General features: G+C 41.3%; 8 protein-coding genes across 11 annotated transcripts; 4 read left to right on the forward strand and 4 right to left on the reverse strand.

The window, feature by feature from the left end:
* Positions 1–138: 138 nt before the first annotated feature.
* LOC117782368 (rabenosyn-5) lies at positions 139–19,944 on the reverse strand. 2 transcript variants are annotated; one of them, XM_034619470.1, is made up of 4 exons: positions 19,938–19,944; positions 1,189–1,880; positions 534–1,135; positions 139–474 (listed from the first exon to the last, which is right to left on the reverse strand). In XM_034619470.1, exons 2-4 carry the CDS (start codon positions 1,859–1,861, stop codon positions 232–234), a joined length of 1,518 nt encoding a protein of 505 aa, XP_034475361.1. In that variant the 5' UTR covers positions 1,862–1,880; positions 19,938–19,944; the 3' UTR covers positions 139–231. The 2 variants fall into 2 exon arrangements, with proteins under 2 accessions (XP_034475361.1, XP_034475360.1); XM_034619469.1 differs by lacking the exon at positions 19,938–19,944 and having other exon boundaries at positions 1,189–2,070.
* LOC117782371 lies at positions 3,017–4,024 on the reverse strand. The gene is made up of 2 exons (XM_034619475.1): positions 3,924–4,024; positions 3,017–3,867 (listed from the first exon to the last, which is right to left on the reverse strand). The coding sequence occupies exons 1-2, from the start codon at positions 3,975–3,977 to the stop codon at positions 3,073–3,075; spliced, it is 849 nt and encodes a 282-aa protein (XP_034475366.1). The 5' UTR covers positions 3,978–4,024; the 3' UTR covers positions 3,017–3,072.
* LOC117782373 (androgen-induced gene 1 protein) lies at positions 4,293–5,420 on the forward strand. Its single transcript, XM_034619476.1, has 2 exons — positions 4,293–4,848; positions 4,906–5,420. Exons 1-2 carry the CDS (start codon positions 4,355–4,357, stop codon positions 5,237–5,239), a joined length of 828 nt encoding a protein of 275 aa, XP_034475367.1. The 5' UTR covers positions 4,293–4,354; the 3' UTR covers positions 5,240–5,420.
* Positions 5,972–10,226, forward strand: LOC117782381 (serine-rich adhesin for platelets). Its single transcript, XM_034619486.1, has 5 exons — positions 5,972–6,066; positions 6,142–6,366; positions 6,444–7,832; positions 7,907–8,473; positions 8,606–10,226. The coding sequence occupies exons 3-5, from the start codon at positions 6,588–6,590 to the stop codon at positions 10,058–10,060; spliced, it is 3,267 nt and encodes a 1,088-aa protein (XP_034475377.1). The 5' UTR covers positions 5,972–6,066; positions 6,142–6,366; positions 6,444–6,587; the 3' UTR covers positions 10,061–10,226.
* On the forward strand, positions 10,682–13,360 carry LOC117782369 (chitinase domain-containing protein 1). 2 transcript variants are annotated; one of them, XM_034619471.1, is made up of 6 exons: positions 10,682–10,774; positions 10,861–11,149; positions 11,218–11,413; positions 11,478–11,681; positions 11,745–12,144; positions 12,203–13,360. In XM_034619471.1, exons 2-6 carry the CDS (start codon positions 10,886–10,888, stop codon positions 12,342–12,344), a joined length of 1,206 nt encoding a protein of 401 aa, XP_034475362.1. In that variant the 5' UTR covers positions 10,682–10,774; positions 10,861–10,885; the 3' UTR covers positions 12,345–13,360. The 2 variants fall into 2 exon arrangements, with proteins under 2 accessions (XP_034475362.1, XP_034475363.1); XM_034619472.1 differs by having other exon boundaries at positions 10,688–10,786.
* LOC117782376 (mitochondrial import inner membrane translocase subunit Tim17-A) lies at positions 12,683–13,463 on the reverse strand. Its single transcript, XM_034619481.1, has 2 exons — positions 13,326–13,463; positions 12,683–13,244 (listed from the first exon to the last, which is right to left on the reverse strand). The coding sequence occupies exon 2, from the start codon at positions 13,219–13,221 to the stop codon at positions 12,703–12,705; it is 519 nt and encodes a 172-aa protein (XP_034475372.1). The 5' UTR covers positions 13,222–13,244; positions 13,326–13,463; the 3' UTR covers positions 12,683–12,702.
* On the forward strand, positions 13,499–15,137 carry LOC117782370 (metallophosphoesterase 1 homolog). 2 transcript variants are annotated; one of them, XM_034619474.1, is made up of 4 exons: positions 13,499–14,007; positions 14,068–14,572; positions 14,628–14,818; positions 15,044–15,137. In XM_034619474.1, the coding sequence occupies exons 1-3, from the start codon at positions 13,589–13,591 to the stop codon at positions 14,814–14,816; spliced, it is 1,113 nt and encodes a 370-aa protein (XP_034475365.1). In that variant the 5' UTR covers positions 13,499–13,588; the 3' UTR covers positions 14,817–14,818; positions 15,044–15,137. The 2 variants fall into 2 exon arrangements, with proteins under 2 accessions (XP_034475365.1, XP_034475364.1); XM_034619473.1 differs by having other exon boundaries at positions 13,500–14,007; positions 14,628–15,137.
* Positions 15,441–19,746, reverse strand: LOC117782367 (sodium-coupled monocarboxylate transporter 2). The gene is made up of 8 exons (XM_034619468.1): positions 19,671–19,746; positions 19,180–19,492; positions 18,238–18,332; positions 18,002–18,178; positions 17,774–17,933; positions 16,936–17,001; positions 16,827–16,878; positions 15,441–16,770 (listed from the first exon to the last, which is right to left on the reverse strand). Exons 2-8 carry the CDS (start codon positions 19,186–19,188, stop codon positions 15,521–15,523), a joined length of 1,809 nt encoding a protein of 602 aa, XP_034475359.1. The 5' UTR covers positions 19,189–19,492; positions 19,671–19,746; the 3' UTR covers positions 15,441–15,520.
* Positions 19,945–20,343: the final 399 nt, after the last annotated feature.

Genomic DNA, 20,343 nt, shown 5'->3' on the forward strand with positions numbered 1-20,343 from the left:
CTTTTTTTTAAGCCATAAGCAATTATAATAAAATATGAAAAATATAAAAATAAATGAATAATAATTGTTGTTTTTTTTTTAAATTAAAGTTTCCTTTGGTTTTTAGAACAGGTTTATTATTATTTATAAACAAGATGCTTTGGGTTTAACAATTTTGAAAAATAAAAATATGTTTATTTCTTGTCAAAAGAGTTACTTGACATACTGTATTTGTTTAAGCTAAAGATGTGTCTAGTTGCCAGATTGGGGCGATGTGGCGCTGTGACTGGAGTGACGTTGTCGCTCGTAGAACTCCCGCTGCAGATCCCGCAGATTCATCTCCAGCGTCTCGACGACCTCGAAGTTCATGTCCTGACGCGCCTGCTTGATGTATCCCTTGACATTGTTGATTTGCTCGATTAGCGGATCATCCACACTCGACTTTGTCGTGGACGCTTGTGGTGCTGACCAGTTGTTCAAGGATTGCAGATCGGACTGTGGAGTTATTCAATCATTAGTTACTAGGAGTAGCTGTTATACTCGGATCTACTTACGCCTTGGGCAAAGCTGCGGTTCTCCATGCTGACGCCGGCTTGGATTGTGGAACCATAGCGCTCATAGGCTTCCATCGCCATTCGCTGCTCGGTTAGAATGCGCTGTTCAGTTTCCATGCGCTTGCGCTCCTGGATCTGAAGTATAAGGGCTTCATCAGGCAGGGGAGGCAGTGAAAGCATGCGTTCCTTGATCAGCTGAACACAGCTTAGCCTGATGGCCTTCTTCAGTGCCTCCTCACGGCTGCCCGGCTCAGAATGTATTGTCAATATACGTTTGCTCCGTACATCAATTGTCTCCGCCACTTGACCAATCTTGCCACGCAATGCACCCGCATCAGCGATGGTAAAGATGGACTCGCCCTCGTACAGACTGTTGACAATCTTCAAGTACATGTCCAAATCGGGTGAGACTTGCTTCTCCAGCTGCCTGATCTCCTCATAGACTTGGGCAAGCAATGGGCGGCAAGTGCGGCTCTCGTGCATATCCTGACGCGTGTCCAGCAGCCAGAGGCAATGCTGGCAGAGACGTATGGACCGATCCTCGTGATGCTGCATCTGTTGCACGGGATCGCTCCGTGTAGTGGACAAACTGGCCAATTGCACTGCAAAGAAATCATTGAGTATAAAGATTACAGATTATGCAGAATGCCCTTACTTGCATTCTCCAGTGGCAGGAACCGGGAACAGTCATGGCACATGATGCCACCACAGAGACGGCAATGATGTTGCCGCCGGGCAATGTGGAAACTTTTGGCGCAATTGGGACACAGCTTGACGGAGCTTCCGTCCAGCCAAGGAACTGTCTGTTGCTCGTGTTGCTTGCGCTGCACTGCATCCGTGGGCAAGTCCTTCAACAGTCGGTGCAGTCTTATGATCAGCTTGTTCGTCTCGCTGGCGTAACGCTCCAGGCGAGGATTGCGCACGGACTGAAAGTATTCATTGTAGGAGCGCTCGGCGCCGACACTTTGCCTCGACATATTGTTAAAGACATTGTTACGCGTCCTCGCATTGCTCGTCCTCGATCCGTTGGGTCCCGCATTGGAGGCTCTTGCAGCCGACGCAGAAGCGGACGCGGACACTGTCGACGAAGCTCCACGATCGCGATCATCGTCAAAGTTGTTGAGGATTTTCTTCTTGGCTTTAGTAAATATATCCTTAAAGACGGATTTCAGGGCATCCTCCTCCTCGGCATGTTGGCGGGCAAAGTGCTCCGTTAGGAAATCAATAGATTTCAGGTCGGCACGACAAATGGGACAGAGGAAGCCCTCCAGTATCTCGTCACTGGCGGCACTCGGCTCCTCGTCGCTATCAAACGGATTACTAGACATGTTATCATTGGTTTCCAGCATGCACAGCTAAATATGCCCAGTGACGTCAGTATGGACATGGCCATGGGAGTCAGATTTATTGTGTGTGCGAATTTATTGCTTGCTGCGCTTAACCAAACCACGAAATGTTTAATTGTAATTAAATTTTGAATAAAAATCTCTACTAGTGCCCTCCTGACACTGTTGCCAACTTAGCTATTTTATAGCTAGATCTGGATATTTTCAGAATGCGTTTGCTAGAAATTTTTCAAAATTGCTATTAGCTGGAAATCTGGATATTTAAAATTTGTATTCAGCTAAGTTTTGCTTTTGATATTTTTGATAAAACTGTGCAAATCTGCCCCAATAACACAAATTTAGATGGTTTCTAGATGGAAACAGTTTCCCTTAAAAACTTGACAGCACTGGTTTGGAAGACTTTCACCAGGTGCAAGGGCTGCCACCCTACATAAATTCCTGATCTGGCAGCTTGTTCTAGTTTAATCAAATTGAAAAATTTGGTTCCACCCAAGAAAATTCACCTAATTTGAAATTTTTCTTAATATTGAAGATAGAATTTTTAAATTTTTGCGAGGTTATTGTTAGAGCTTTTTCGATTTTTTGATACGCTTTTTAGAATTAAATTTGTAACTTCTTTCCCCTGTGAGTGACGAACTACAAACGTTCATAAAAATGTTTTCCGTAATTTAATCTAATTTCGAATTGTAAATTTTTATTAACCTATTAATTTATTTCAAAGTTAGTGCATTTTGAAATTTACATTCACCTACATTTAAAATTGCCAGTGTGGCCACACGCGACCAATAACGCGTTTTAATTAATACTGATTCAGTATTTTTTAATAGTCATCTGATGTACCAGAACAGTCTGGTATAATATATGCATAAAATTTAACGACGCTACTCCTCATAAGCAATTTCGCTCCTCACTTAAAGCTCGCACTTTAAATTTTTTTAAGTTCTCAGCAATAATTGCCGAGATGCCGGTGCTAAGAAAGCTTGCCTCCCAATTGGACAAGTTAAAAATTGTTTGCCATTCACGTGTTTACGTATCTGTCATCTTAACAGATCATGCTCCCTTCATGCCGAGTATGCTGTTAACAATTTTTGCCCAGCAACGAACAAGTTTCAAAAATTTCCAATAACATAAAATATATAATTTTACTTTTTAATTTATTTTTAATTTAGTGGATAACACTTAGCTTAACAATTCTAATTGACAACTTCATCATCGTCACTAAGTTCCTCATCATCCTTTGGTTTTCGTGACTTGCGTTCTAATTCACGTGATAATAATTCCTTAAAAGCCTCAAACTCGGACAATGTGACATTACAAATCTTTGTGGCAAATGATTTCTCCGATGTATCCGTAATCTGATAGAGTCTATTGTTGGTTGTACGCTCATTTGGATCCGCTTTCAGAGCACGCGGCTTAAACAAACCCAAACGCAAAAGGAACGTGTGTCGGCAATGCAATTCCTTAAAAGGCAGTGACATTGCGGCGGATTTAACAATTTCTGGCACCTCAAGGCGCATTATATTAATTAAATAATTAAACTTCTCCTCAATACTCTGCTCTGATTGTGCTAATAAATCCGGACTGTTCATTAGCAACTTCCACACATTCTTATTCGTTGATACGCGACTCTTCAGATAGGCAATTAAGGTGAGCAGTTGATGAGCATTGTTGACATCCAACAGTTCCGGATATTTGGTCAATAGCAGGTGTAACAAATGCTCTCCGAATTGACAGGCGCGCCAAATTTCCAAGCTTTCAATAATACGCTGTGGCGTGCGTTTCAACACTGTTGGATTGCCTGTAACAATTCTCAGAAAGTTAACAGTCTCCAGACCATGATTCTGAAATGTCTCATGTGCACGTCTCCACACTTCCGGCGTGTAAACGGACAGAGTCGGCTCCAGTTTAATGGCCTCATTAATGTGCACTTGTTCCAAGTTCACTATTTTCGGTGCAGTCGCCTTTGCTGCAAAGTGTCTACATTTTATCTGTGAAATGAAGGCTTATTAATGATTGACTTCTATATCAAGTGCTTCAATCATACTTGTTGCTGTTGTCTCAACACATTCCGTGTATTAAATAATAAATTTTTCCACATTATTCACTTATTTGGTAACAAAAACAATCAACAGCTGTTCTGTTCTTTAGCAGCGCTGCCAGAAAAAAAATTTATTTACCCATTGGAGCTCGTCACTTTTTTAGCAAAGAAGTTAAACATGATAAAAAAAATTCCAAAACTCTAACAAAAAATCTGCAAGACTTTTCAAGATTCAATTTTAAAAAAATTTTAAAAATTACCAAAAAGATCGTTTTCGAAAAAAAGGCACTGAAATAAAATATGTTCCAAATCAGTTTCCAGGCTGCCAGATGTTTAAATTAAATGTAATATTTTTTCTGTCATGTGGCAACGTATTGCTGAGAGCTGTTGAGAGGAAAAACGCCGCGTTTATTTATTGGTCATTATTTATTTAAACGATGACCAAGAGTAAAAAACAGCTTCGCGAACAACAGGCGGCCAGAGAAGCAGCCCAGGCGAACACAGCTCAACTGGAAACGCACAACGATGCCTATACGAGTGGAGCGTTCAGTTACCTGCGCTTCTTAGTTCACCTGCTGGCAGCGGCTCAATTCTGTTATGGCATTTACTACTATTTACTGAAAGTTCATTGGCCCAAAGGTCTGCACGAGGAGGAAGAGCTCAAGACACGCTGGGGTGGAAAATTCAAGTATCTAACATTCCTCGATGTCGTACTGCAGGCGGTATACCACACCGTGGCACTATTGAACGATCTGGTTGGGGACAACACGGTTACAGTGGCTCCAAAGTCCTTTTTGCGTCAGTGCAGAGATTACTTATTTGCCACGTTTGCATTTCCAATCGCTCACAATGTTGCCGTCTCCTTCTGGATCATTTATTTATGGGACCGTGAGCTCATCTTTCCCGCAGAACTTGACGCAATCTTTCCCAGGTATGTGCAACCGTTGTTTACCATTTAATTAGCATTTATTAACTTTGACCTTTGCAGTTGGCTGAATCACGTTGTTCATACAAATGTTGCCCTTTTGGCTATCATGGATCTGTTTACTTGTTTCCGCTGCTTCCCCAGTCGATTGGCCGGCGTCACTGGAAATGCGTCGTTCATGATTCTCTACATCATTTGGGTGCACATAGTACGTTACTTTAGCGGTGTGTGGGTTTATCCCCTATTGGAGGTGTTGTCAATGCCACTGCGCTTTGTGATGTTTGGGGGAATGGTAGGATTGAGTTTATTATGCTATCTCTTAGGGGAATTCATAAATAATATTGTGTGGGCACCGGAATTTAAGCTGCTGCAGCAGAAGAAGACCAAACAGGGTTAAACACACGTCAGTTACATACTACTGACTCCATTAAAGGAAAAACAAAGAAGAGATTTTGTTCGTCGGGTTCGTTTTGCCCAAAGAGGCTGCTTGTACATATATTATGCTCAATTATATGTACATCAGGCGATTAATTTAAGTAAAAAGTAGTACATTTTTTATGTGCTTTAATTCCCTTGTACAAAATTGTCTTTTATTTAGTACCTTTACCTTTTTTTTTTGTAACAAAAACAACTAACAGTAGTTTTGACGTTCAAAAATCATTTATATTGTTTGAAAAATGATAAAATTTTGGAACTTCTAAAATTTAAATTCTAGAATTTTGAAAATTTTTGCAGAATTTATGTTAAAATTTTGTCGAAGTATTTATTCTTTCCTCAAAGGGAGACGAAATTCAGACCTTCATAATAATTTCGAATTTTGAATTTTCCTTACAACTTTTTATTGATTACTAAGTTATTTCTAAATGAAGTGCACATTTGGAAAAAAAAAAGCATTGTTTTAGAAAAACTACAAATAGCATTTTCGGCTAACAGCAATTTTCAAATTTCTTTATCAATCGAATTTTGGAAATAGCCAGAGTAAGCTATAAAATATCTAAGTTAGAAGCACTGCTACTATATTTGTAAATCAGCTGTGCCATTTTCGGATGCTTCGGCCAGAAATAGCGCATTTTTCCTCTAAAAAGTTGGCAACACTGGCTCATCTGCATATTTTGATAAAATTGAAAAACATTGACAACTCTGGCGACGGCAAGGCGAATGAAAATTGGCTAAAAACAGCAGGCCGTTTTAACACAATGGAATTGTGTTAACGTTAACGCACATGTAAGTCAAAATCATAAAAATTTAAGAATGCTTGTAAATTCGGATCAATAAGTTAATAATTGTTCGTGTGCGTAGTTTTCCAAACAGGCTTTGTTTGTTGGTTGGGTGAGTGTGTGTTAGGCGTTCAAGTGCGAGCGAGATAGCAACACGTGCAATTGTATTGGTGTCGGGTTGGCAGGGCTGCCAACCCGTTTCTTGTATTTGCATTCGTATCTGGCAGCAACGCACAGCTGTTGCGTATGGTGAGGAGGGTACACAGTTTTGGATACACTGTATAGCGAATATAGTTTGAATTGCACTGTGCGTTCATCACATCGCAATTGCGAAAACAATGATAATGTTAAATGCAACATTCATCAATTTGTTGTTTGTTGCAGAAAATGCCACTCGCGTCGCCAAGCTAACTCTATATACCCTCATCAACATAGGCCGCCAGCAGATTCCACCTTGCATTGCCATTGCATCATTCACACAACTGCCAGGCTAGGAAGAGCAACAACAACCACAACAACAAGAACAACATGCCCATGAGCGCTGCACTAATCTATACGGATCACGGCAACGGTACAACGAAGCACACAAAAGCGCCGCCATCCACACCAACAACAACAGCATTATCCACAACACAACCAACAACAACAACAAACATGACCAACTCGTCCAAGACAGATGTGATCGCTGGCAGCGCCGCTGCTGCCGCTCAACTGGGCAGCATGTTGGCTTCGTCCAGCTTGGCCTTGGCTACCATGCAGGGTCAGAAGTGGCAACAGGTCTTTGATCTGGACAAAATGATCAAACAGTTGCGTGCGGCGGAGAAGACGCATTTACGTGGCGGTGGCGGAAGCGGCAGCGGCAGCGGAGGACGTGGCAATGATGCAAAGCAAGCAGCTCATGTTGTGCAGGTGCAGCGATTAAATGCCGCAGACATGTCCTACTATGACATGGTGCCCAAGCAGGCAACACGTGACATTGTCGTGTGCAACTCATGCAGTGGCAGCTACACCAAGCCAGGTTTCAACAATCACATTGCATTGCAACATCCCAGCATTTGGGATAGTATTCCGAGCAAGCTCAACACCACGGAGACAACACATCAGCCACGTTCCATGGCAGCAGCAGGTGCACTGGCGGAGAACAGTCAGGATGGCGTGCGGGAACCAGCGGAATTGTTGGGCTCTCCCACAGATACACTGTCAGCTACAACGTCCAGCTCTTCCAATGGCTCCAGTAGCTCAACAGCTGCTGTTAATAGCAACAACAACACAAACAGCAGTAGCAGCAACAACACAAGCACACACGCCTCCAGCAGCTCGGCAACATCATCGTCATCCTCGTCGCGTCACAAAAGCAGCAGCAGCAGCAGCAAGAGTAGCAGTTCCTCAAAGACCAGCAGCAGTACAAGTCGATCACGTTCGAAGTCATCCAAGAATCGCCACCACTCGGAGGTTCATCACAAAGTTGGCTCTAAGAAGAGCAGTGCCAGTGCCATAGCAACAACTGTTGCCGTTGCACCACCAATAGCTGCCATTTTCAAGGAGGAGGCAGCAGTTGGAGGAGCAGCAGCAGGAACAGCAGCAGTCGCAGTTGCCGCTGTACCTGCTTCAATAACGGTATTCTCCTCGTCATCCAATTCTTCATGCTCACTGCCGCCGACGCCAACACTGGCGACTGTGGCCAGCAATGGCAATGAGCATGCCATCGCATATTCTCCCGCGCCCGCGCAGCTCAACAGCATGCTGGACGAGACACAGCCAAATAAGAAGAAGGTGGGATACCATAAATATATATATATTTATATATATATTCTATATGTATACATTATTAATGCCTCTTCCTGCAGCTAAAGGGTGCAACAACAGAAGCATCTGCACCACATCATCGTAGCAAAGCTGGCAAGGAGAAGCAATTGGCGCCTCTATATGAGCAACAACAACAGCAGCTGAGTGAATTGGATCAGGCTGTCTCCTCTATAACCGGTCATGTGGATCTGGAGACACAGGCACAGCAGCAGCAGCAGCAACAACAACAACAACGCCAGCATCTGGTTGATCTTTCGGGTGTTACTGAGGAGTCCCTGCCCATGCATAATACATCCGATGATAATTCCATATCGCTGACATTGGATGATATGTTAGATAGCAAGTTTATCAATGAGATTCTAAATACTGTCGAGTCGGATATACCCTTCGATGAGAGCGCACTGGACACCTCACAGTCGCAGTCACAATCGCAACCGCAACAGTTGCAAATGCAGCTGCAGCAGCAGCAACAACAACAACAACAGCTGGAAACGTCAGAGCATGCGCCAGCAACAAAACGACTTCGATTTGATGATGGCACCATTAATACAGATGCCAATGATTACGGACTCTACCAACAACAACAGCAGCAACAACAACAACAACAGGTATACAGTGAGGAGAATGCACATGAAGCAGACCAGACGCAACTGTCTACAATAGATGCCATGCAGCTGCAGCAATTAATTTATCAGCAGCAACAGATGTTGGAGCAGGCAGACCAGCAACAGCAACAACAGCAGCAGCAACTGAAGCAGGAACTTAATGATGAGGTGACGGCACAGTTTAGTGTTTACAATGTTCCCTCGCTGACAGATGATGATGATGCGGAGACAACAACAACCACAGCAACAGTTGCAACAACTGCAGCGGATGAGCACATGATACTGCCAATCTCATACTATGAGATTACTGACAATAATCAGGTGTCCGTGTTGGATCAACAAAGTCAGCAGCAGGTTATAGCCGAGTTTCTCACCCAAGCTGGCTATGACAATGTCGATGTGAATGTGAACGTGTTGCAGACAGTTGCAGGAGCAACTACGGATGCAAATGGAGTAGGCGTGGCCAATCATTTCAACGATGAACTAAGCGATTTTGACTTTACGAAACTGGAGACTGTTAGCGCGGAAGCCAACCACCCAAAGACTGTCAAGCTGGAAACAATCCAGCCACAACAACAACCACAACATGCCACCACCAACAACACATACAATAGCTATGAGAACGAGTTCCAAGCACAGCCACATCGCCAATTGGTTAATGCCAAATATCACGAGGATACCACGTACTTCAACATGACGCTCTATGCCGGCCCTCCGCGTCCCTTGGCCATGAATACCTTTGGCCTCGTCAAGCTGCCCAATGGCATGGGCGCTACACTGCGCAAAAATGTTCTGATGACTCGCAAGGCCAACAATGGATTGCTTTCGCTCAACGGCAGCAGCGGCGTTGTGGGCACACTTGCCCGCCCACCCCCTCCGCCACCAACGGGGAATTGCAACGGAAATGTGGGCTCACAGCAATTGCAACTGTTGCCCAGGAATGCGTCGCATGGCAAGACGATATATGCCCAGAAGTGCAGCATAATTGCCCAGGATAGACTGAGATGCAACAAGCGAGCGCTGTTGAGTCGCCTGGGCAATGGGAGCAACAATGTAGCCAGCCTGACTGTGAAGCGGCTAAACGAATTGCTGTCGGGCAAAGTGAAAACGATTGCGGACAAAGACAAGGAGAAGCCGGAACACAACGAAGGCAACGAACAACAATATCAAGATCAGGAGCATCTCAAGCGCATGCACAGTTTCTATGAGAAGCGACGCAAGTTGATGGCGTCGCATCATCAGCGGCACACAATTGCTGGCGGCAGCGGCAGCAGCAACAGCAACAACCATAACAATAATAGACAATTTATGCGTCAGCGTCCAATGCATTTGCCACTGCAGCTGCAGAGTGGCGGCGTCAATGCCGTCGGCAGTCCAAGTCCACAGCATCAGCTGCTCAAGAAACAATTGATGCGTACGTTGTCCGACAGCAGCAACATTCTCACCAACAGCGGCGGAGTAGGTGGTGCAACAAGCGGTGGAGGTGGTGCAGCAAGCGGAGTAGCTGGCGGCAACAATCCATGGAAGAGCAACAGCTCCACGCCGGGAAGCAACTCGACGGGTAGCGATTTAATGCGTGTGTTTGTCTAAATATACACACATACACACACACACGTATGCAGATGCAAATGATTATAATTATGAATAGAATTTTATGATTATCTCTATCTTTACGTAGCGCTATGTTTAATATTTTAAATTTCTTAAATCAATTATTTTCATTTTTTTAAAAGTGATAATTAGATTGGAAACATGATTGATTGTAGTAGTTTTCTGTTAGTCTATGCACTAGATTTAATTTAATTTTATGTTAAGTTAAACACCATTATGTTGATAATTCCCTAATTTATACAGTATAAACATTTAATTATAGAATATACTATATAAATATGTGTATACAGAACGCATGCATAAGTTTCAAATAGGAGCGTTTTATTTAATTCATGGAAAAACTCCAGGAGGTAAATGATAATGTAAATCCAAACTGAGCACCGAGCTTAAAGTTGAATTTGATTTTAAGAACATCGAAAATAATGGGAATATCAAATCGATACATCGGATAACTAGGCATGGATTCATCGACTTCATCATTCAAATTTAAGAAAAAGTCAGAAAATCTAGTTGTTTCCAAGTTGACACTTACCTAAATGATACTGCTTGCCAGATCGTCAGATTTTGCTGGGTGGCAACCTTTTCAGCCAAATCAGTGTTTTCACAGTGTGGCCCGACCGGCGACTCATTTGTGGTCGCGAAGTGTTTTGTTTATGTGCAATATTTATGCATTTCCAATAGTGCAGCTACCAGGTGAGCATTCAAGTAAGACTTATGGGATGTGGATGTGTGGTAACATGGATTTAAAGGATTTCTTGGTTTTCTATCTGTCTATTTAGGTGTTCCTAATCTGTGTTAAAAAAAATGAACGCGTCCTATGTGCACATTATAGTGTGCATCCTGATGAGCTGCCAGTACGCATCTGGCACACTGTCACCCGATAGTAAATCCAAGTCAAAGCACAAAGAGTCCAAGTACTTGCGTGGCCCGCAGGACAATGATGTGTTTGGTTTGGACTTGATATCATCAGAGCCGCTGCCAAAGGACATTTTAATGAATCATGAGGCATACTACAAGGACACTGCTCTGCGACATTTCAACGGCACAACGCTTGGCTATGTGACGCCCGTGAGCAACTGCAGCATATAGTGTTTAGATTTATACATTATTATTAATATATTAAATATATTCTGTAGTGGAACTCGCATGGCTATGATGTGGCCAAGATCTTTGCAAAGAAGTTTGACATCATATCACCTGTCTGGCTGCAGATTACGAAGCAAGGCAACGCCTATGTTGTGGCGGGCACTCATGACATCGATGCCGGCTGGTTAACTGATGTTCGACGGAAGGGCAAGGTGCAGCAGCAGCCACAGCTTCGTACAGTCAAAGGTGCTGTTCTGAGTACTCACATTCCATAAATAGGTTCTCCATGGTGTGCCTTTTTCTATTGTAGTATTTCCACGTTTTATATTTGACCACTTTACGGATCGCGATATTAAGCTGCTGTTAAGTGATGCCAAGGAACGCACAAGACTGAATGATATGTTGATCAAGTCATGCAAAGAGCACGGATTTGATGGGTTGATACTGGAGGTGTGGTCGCAACTTGCGGGACGAATTGATGAACAAATCCTCTACACATTGGTGCTACAAATGGGTGCGTGTTTTGTTGTAAATACGAGTATACTTAATATTTTCATTGACTTTTCCTCATGTGCAGCCAAGGAGCTGCAAAAGGAGCAACTACGCCTCGTATTGGTGATACCTCCACAACGTAAGGATATGCCAAATTTGTTTGGTGAAAAGCACATGGATAAATTGTATAAGCATGTCTATGCCTTCTCCCTTATGACATATGACTATTCGAGTGTGCAGCGTCCTGGTGCGAATGCTCCACTCTATTGGGTTCGCAAAGCCGTGGAGCACATTGCTCCAGCTGGTTGCCACGAAATGGAGGCGAAACGAGCCAAAATACTAATGGGTTTGAACATGTATGGCAATGATTATACGCCAGATGGTGGAGGGCCCATAACATACGGCCAATACTTGGAGCTGGTCAGGCATGTGAAGAAGCATCTGACCTTTGACGAGCGCGATGTTGAGAATTTCTTTGAGATCAAGTAAGATATCAATGAAATCTATTTTCATATCTTTTAATTAATCAAAAATATTCTACAGAACTGAAACTGGTCGTCATATTGTGTTCTATCCAACGCTATACTCTATAAATGAGCGCATTAAGCTGGCTAAGGAGCTGGGAACTGGCATCTCTATTTGGGAACTGGGCCAGGGCTTGAATTATTTTTACGATCTCTTTTAAATGAATATCATTCCAGTCAGAAAAACCAAATAAAACATTTTTTTAAGTAATTTGTTTGTTTGAAACCCCTAGATCTTAGAGACTAGAAAAGCTTTTGTATCTCTAGCGTTGGTACGTAGGGTTATGCATATTATAGCAGTTAGTTTATGCACTAATTACACGGTCTTTCAGTCGGGTTTTTTTTTACAAGTTTCGAAATTTAAAAATAGCAAACTGCCTGTAATCGGTATATCGAAACTACTAAGCTCAATAGTTTAATTCGATAGACATGTCAAGTTCAATCAGTCAATTTGGACTTCGGCTTTTATAGTTAATTTAAATTCTATTGTTCATACAAATTAAATATGTAATAACATTTTTATTGATATTGTTTATTGTTGGATGGGCTTCCAAACGAGAAATTTGAAGGATCACCAAGAGCAGCTGGGTCTTCGGTTGGCGGCGATGGATTTTTAAATTGTTCGGCAGATATTCTCGTGAACAATATTCCGACACCTTCAATGAGAGCCAAGAGAACTCCTCCAATTATTGCGCTTCCAGCCATAGCTGGAATGCCGTTTCTGGCTGCCAAGATACCACCAGTTGCAGCACCGCTTATAATAGAGTTCCACGGATCTTCCTTCTTACGAAAATGTACTAAGGTGCAATCAATTGTACTGAACATTCCTCCCCATACTGCAAAATTTCCGGCTATGACAGGTGAACGAGTTTTTATTGCAATTAAGCTTCCAAGCATTCGTCTGCTCGTCCCCGATGGAGCGTTTCGAAAACCTTTGATTGCCTGAAAGACACCGCCACCAATGCAACCCATTGCAAAGGCGCCTCCACAATCATCCACAATTCGATATGGACAGGGCTCACGTGTATATTCCTCCATAGTTATGTATGTATGTTTGTTATCTGCAAACGCACGCCGTCAATAATTATGTAAAAATGAGAAAACGTTAGTTCCTGTAAGTGTCCACACGTTATTTCACATACCACAAATATATAAAACACAAGTATTCGTTATCTGACGAAATATTTGCTTTAACTTATTTATTTTCTATTAATTACGCCAATGCAAAGCAAATTGTTTTCTTACGAAACAAACTTGCTGCGTGAATAACCAAAGTGGTTTTGCAACCCTATTGAATATGATTATGTACATCGCCAACCCTGCTTTCTTGTGTTCGGGTTTCTGCATTCGTGAGTTCGCCGGCTTGTTGGTATTATTATTATTATTGTTTTATTGTTGTTGAAAAATGCGTTGGATTTACGCTTGTTTTGTTATCATACTGTGCGCGCTAATCTTTTGCGAATACGTGGCTGATTTTGTGGTATTGCAAAAGTGCAAATGGCCAGAAATTCGACGCAAAAAGTATGTGGACGATCCACTGAGAGCCATGGTTATCGCAGATCCCCATTTGTTGGGTCCACATCGTGGACATTGGCTGGACAAATTGTACCGCGAGTGGCACATGACACGCTCCTTCCAGGCAGCCTCGAGGCTACTCCAGCCCGACGTGGTATTTGTGCTAGGGGACTTGTTTGACGAGGGCGACATGGTCAGCGACAAACAGTTCCAGGAGTACGTGTGGCGTTATCTGCAAATGTTTAATCTACCTGCAGGTATTCCACTCATCAGCATAGTTGGCAATCACGATGTCGGATTTCACTACAAGTGAGTAGTGATCAATCTTATAGAGAAATTTAATTAATTATTGTAATTATTGCCTTATAGAATGCATCCGTTCTTTATGACGCGCTTTGAGAGTTACCTAAACTATTCCAAGGTGCACTTGTATACGATTAAGCAGATACACTTTGTGGTTGTCAATTCCATGGCCATGGAGGCGGATGGCTGCATGTTCTGCACAGAAGCTGAGTCAGCGCTAAAGAATATATCGAGAACGTTACACTGCATGCAACATCCACACGAGGCGGAATGCGCACGCACACGTCGTCATCCGTATAGCCAGCCCATTATAATGCAACATTTTCCCACGTACCGCATCTCAGATAGGGTGTGTCGGGAGCACGATGCACCCCACATTGAGGCATTTCGGGAGCGTTACCATGTGCTCTCCAAAGACGCCACCGATATGCTGGGCGAGCTACTGAAGCCGCGGCTTGCCTTTGCCGGACACTCGCATTATTTCTGCCACAACATCAATCGCTTGGGCATCGACGAGTACACGGTGGCCTCCTTCAGTTGGCGCAACAATGTGAATCCCAGTTTCATGCTGGTAGGAAATCCGTTCCTTCTTTGTTTTCTTAAATCTAATCACCCCCTAATTTTAGGCCACAATTACGCCAGATGATTATGCTGTTTTCAAGTGCAAGATGTTGCCACAACAATTCGTATTCAATAGCTATGTGAGTGCCGGAGTTGCGTGTCTTGTGCTGATTGCTTTCCAGCTGCGAAAGTACTTGGTTAGACGGAGTCCAGCGACGGAGGAGTCATCGCAACAGCATCAGAAGCATCACTAACTGTAAATATGCATAGCAGCAGAGAGTCAGGGATTCTCATTTTGTGATTCATGGCCAAATTAGGGGCTTATTTTAGGTAGCATAATGCTAGAAATGTGCTCTTGCTCGCAAATTATGTATCAACTTTTCATATCAAACGCAACGGCATTTTCTGATAATCGTATATTTAGTATAAATATATACATAAATATATATACGTACGTATATTTATTACATTTTTATCACAGACATAATGCTTGCTAAGTCACACGGAATCCACACATTCAATATGAGACACAGTCTGCCGACTAATTGATTGAACAAACAAAAATGCCAAAGAAATAAGTTGAACAAAAAACAAGGAAAGCAACAATTCAATAAAGCTATTATGATAGCACATATATAAACATAAGCAATAAGATAATTATGAATGTAAAACTAAAAGGATAAGACGAAAGATGATTATGCAGATTCATAAATTCCTGTACCTTGTTACATGTGCGCCCTTTACAAAATCGAACTGCAATTTGTACTACTAGACTAATGATAAATTAAGCCTATAACTACTTAGATTATATGTGGGATCTGTGTAGTTGTTTAGGAATATTTTGCTAACTACTTGTATTTGTTTTCATTTTTTTTTTGTTTGTTGCTTTGTTTTGTGAAATTGAGGCATGTATCTATATGTACAATTGCAGCTTACTCTCGCTGCATATTCATCCAATTTATTGGCCATTCAGGAGGTTCGTTTGCGCCTGCGCATAATGGTTGCGTCTGGCAAAACATTCCTTTGGCAGACATCTGTGTATAACTGGCGATATCAGATCCGGGTCGAGAGTCTTTAGCTCTGTCGGCTTAGTGAACAGTGAGACGGTAGCACCAACTAGTATAACCGTTGCCACACCAATCGGATTGATCCAATGATAGCTAAGACGATACAATGGAAACACCTCCTCCTCATTCACCCAAACATTTTCGGGCAGAGTCACATTCGCTGCACAATTCTCCACGGAAACATGAAGCTTCTGAGAGTTGAGACCTCCCGCTGCTATGGTAATCTGTGTACCAAAAGATATCCAACCGGCGAGCAAGGCACCAGCAATGCCCCCAACGGCAGTCCCAACATTGTTGGCCCACGGCACTAGCATGCCCAACGTAAACAGGCCAAACGTGGTGCCCGCAGCAATGGCCGTCATGGAGGTGCAGATGCTCAGTATGCCACTCAATTGCTCCAACACAAAGACCAACGATAGCGCCACCACGCCCAGCACTATGACGGATGTCTTCACCAGCACGGTGGAGGCGCGCTCACTTGGCTGCATCTTGAAGCAGCCGCGCACAATGTCCTGCAGGATGACCAACGACGTGGAGTTCAATACCACGGATAGTGAACTTAAAGCTGCACCAAAGATGCCCGCAATAAAGAGTCCTGACATGCCAGGAATGTGTCCTACACTCTGCACCACATAAAGTGGCAGTAATTGATCATCGTGTGTGATAAGACCTGCACTCAGTGGATCACAGTCCTGGTACATTTCAAAGATCAGCAATCCCACATAGCAGCAGACGGAAACAAAGGCAGCCACTCCAATTGTGAATATGGCCATTGAGGCGCGCGCCTGTTTCAATGAAGGCAACGACATGTAACGCTGCACCATGGTCTGATTGACGGCATTGAAGGATGTCCAGTAGGAGAAGCCGCCAATAAGCACACTCCAGACAGTGTGCCTCACATATGGCGATGGATCCGCATTCGAAAATATTAGACGACCTCCCTTGGCTGCATCTCCAAAGAGTTTGTCCAGACCATCGGCATAATAGGTGCCCAATGCGGCCACAGCCACCACAGATAGGAACATGACAAGGGTTTGCCAGGCATCCGTATGCACCACAGCCTTAATGCCTCCAACAAAGGTGTAGAAAACACACACGATTACAATCACCGTTGATATTACGTGCAAATTTATGCCAGAAACTTAAAAAATATTGAGAGAGTTAAGCGATCTTATTTAAGAGTTCAATTGAAATTACCTTGATTCAAAGCTATGGCCGGCACATACACAACAAATGGCAAAAAAAGTATCTGAGAAAGAATAATAATTATAGAAATCATCACAGATTAACATAAGATTAGACTCACCTCATCCAAAATGAACATAAATGAAGCTATGCTACGTATAACTGAGTGGAATCGCATTTCCAGATACTGAAAATGTAATAAATTATTTTAAAATAATAACATGATAAAAGAATATAATCTGTATTTGATCTCTTAAATATATTAATAATATGTCCAATATACTATATTTAGCAACTATTCAACACTTTATATTCAAATGTTTAAAGCTAATAAAACAAAAATACCTTTTTCTAAAGAACAATATTTAAACCAATGTTTAAAAAATAAAAAAATCGAGAAAAATAATTGCCTGGACCGGGGCACAACAACTGTCAAGTGGCATGGAAGTACGAATCTAATTTATCATTGATCATGGCAAAACCACGAGCAATATATTCTTGACCAAAGTCCAATAGTGAATGACTCGTTGTGATGTCTTTTCTTAATTAAAATGTGATTCTGTTTCAAAGGTTTTTAGGGCAATGACGAATCGAAAGCTCATGAAAAATTATATCGTGATAAAAATTTGGAATTTCAACGTTTGAAATTTTAAAATTCTCTTTTTATAAAAGTGTTCTATAACTATATTTAAGCTCTAATATCGGTTATCTTTATAAAATTGCGATTATAAAATACACATTCAATAAATCATAAATTGACTGCAGCAAATATACCCGATCTTTACAACTAAGAACGTACTTAGTATAGTTTAATTGAATACAATCTTACACTGTCGGGCTTCTTCTTATCATTTGTGTTTTGATTTCCTTTAACAACTCATACATATAGTATCGTATCGTATATACCCCTGGTACGTGAGGTAAGGGATCATTAAGTTTATGGTTGATTCTAGACATACCTCGTATGAAGAGCCGACTTGAAGAGTCGCAAATACTGGTATGTAGATGTAGGAGACGGCAATTCCCTGAAGTATGATGGCAATGGCTATAAACCAGTACTGTGTGCCATAGTTATATATCTCGGATGTAGTGCCCAGTATTGTAACGCCCGATACATAACTGTAGATAAACCAGTAGAGAGATAAGTTTTGGCGTTGTGGGTGTTGGATTTTGAATTTTATTGTCACCTAGCTATAAGACTCATGGCAACAGGGAATACTTTCAGTTGTCGCGATCCCAGCAGATATTCGCTCATCTTCTCCGAACCAAAGTCATGTTTTCGCGTCTCCGTACTGCTAGTAGTTGTGGTGCTAATTGAGGTGGGTAGCGTTGGCTCCACATCCACAATAGATTTTTTACTCTTTCTAAAAAAAAAAAAACAATTTGTTATGTTCTCTGTTAAATATTCAATAAACCCACTCACTTTATGCAGCCAAAATAAATGCCAGTGCCTGTGGACAAAATGATCATACCCAGAAACACGATATAGTCAATGCTTCCAAATCTGTAGCTATCCGCCTGTAATAAAACATTTATTTCATCAATGTTATTTAAATCAGCATGTTCTATTTTATGTTGTCTAAAAAGTAGATAACAAATAAAACTTGCTTATCTTTAACGAGTCATCAAATGGCTGATTATAACCTATATTCTTTAGTTCTGACATTATGATAAATTTGGCCACAATTGAAGCAAGAATAGTTTTTTATTTATCAAATCTGGGACAGTTTTGTTTTTAAAAAAAAATCCATTTAAGCTAAGAATTAATTCTCTTAAATACCTTTTAGATACATTCTATTTTCTAAAAATATATATTTATGATAACCTTATGCTTTTTTAATGACTTTTCATTTAAAATTATAATGTACACCTTACATGTACATTACATTTTAGAGCGATTCCTATTAGTTTTCTATCATTACTAAGATCTGTAACCGTTCGTTTAATAGAAAATTTTAGTTGACTTCAGAATAAATTGCACTTTTTTTAAATTTTCTAATTTTTAAAATTACATTATTAATAATTATTTGTAATTAACGTGTGTATTAAAATCACAATTATTAAAAGAATCAATAAATCTTAGTTTAGATAATGTTGAATGTCCGATAATACCCACTAATCTAGTGGCATACTTATGAGTACTTATCATGAGAATTAAATTTCCTGATAAGCCTGAGAACCATTTATTTCGATGGGTTCTTTAAACCCGCCGGCCAATTGATGGGGCAAGCAGGGACTTTAACCTTTTGCGCAATGGGCAGCCGAGCTTTATCACTACTGAACTTTGGAACTGATACGTAGAGTATTTTGCATACTTTCATCAGAGCAGATCTATTTAAAATACCGGCTCATTAGTCATGCTTACCGCTTCCATGTTAATTGTTGTTTTTAATTTTTAATTTCACTGGGAAATCGAAAGCGAAAGACGAAAGAAGAAAAAACGCCGACAAAAACAAAAAGAAATGTGCGTCAAATGCGAAGGCAAGACGAAAGGGAACACGCAAAAGCTCAACACAGTCCAGTGGAAAATTTGTTGTTGTTACGAGTATTTTAGTTCGACGTGAGAGAGATGTAATTATTTTCGAATCAGACGCTGAATGGGTTTACACCGTACCGTAATATGTATATATATGGCACTCGACAGCGTATGCGTAAGTCAATTCGAAAATGTTACCGCACTAAAAAGTGCAGCCAAAAACAAAATTCAAAAGCAGAAATCAAAATCGAAAGCGAAAACAAAACACAAAAAAACAAACAACAAAATAGAAAGTTGTTCACGTTGCCCGGCCACAAGTTCTGTGTCTGTGCCGCCTGCTGACCGAACCGAGTCGATTCTTAAAAAAGCTAAATACTGACTAAAGTCGCGACACGCGTCACCCACAAGCGAGAGAAACAACCGTTAACAACGTACGCACGCCGCACGATACCAAAATGCACTGAGGCCTCCTCTGAGCGCCTGCGTTGGGTTTGGGGGGCCAATCACACAAAAGCTCACTCTCCCGCTCGTGCTGAAAGTGTCAAGTGTGCGCGAGAGGCGGAAGAGAGTGAGAGAGAAAGAGCAACAGCAAAGGTTACAAATTTTGCGTAAAAGCTTTGTCATGTTTACAATCGACACAATGTGAGTGTGAGTGTATTGGTGGCTGTTGATCGGCATTAAAGAATCGATGCACATTGATAATAAAGTGCATTCATCGAAATATTTAAGAATTTAATTTAAAAAAAATATTTATTTCAATCCATTAATGAAATTTAAATGATATATTTATTTCAAGCAAAATATGGGCCTTTACTAAACTTAAAACGTTAACGTAAATGCTTTACTTAAAATTGTCAGTAGAATAAAGCAATTCGAAAATAGTCGGGGGTGTCACAACACTCACTAGTCAAGCAATATTGAACAAAGAAAAATAAATAATATCTAAAGTGTCAATTTTCTAGCTGAATAAAATTTTAATGCAGATTTAAATTAGAGGTTAAATAATAATAAAAAAAAAAATTTTGTAATAGTCTATTTTGCTGGGCCAACTCC

Source organism: Drosophila innubila (genome assembly GCF_004354385.1).
Source record: "Drosophila innubila isolate TH190305 chromosome 2L unlocalized genomic scaffold, UK_Dinn_1.0 4_B_2L, whole genome shotgun sequence".
Taxonomy (NCBI): Eukaryota; Metazoa; Arthropoda; class Insecta; order Diptera; family Drosophilidae; genus Drosophila; species Drosophila innubila.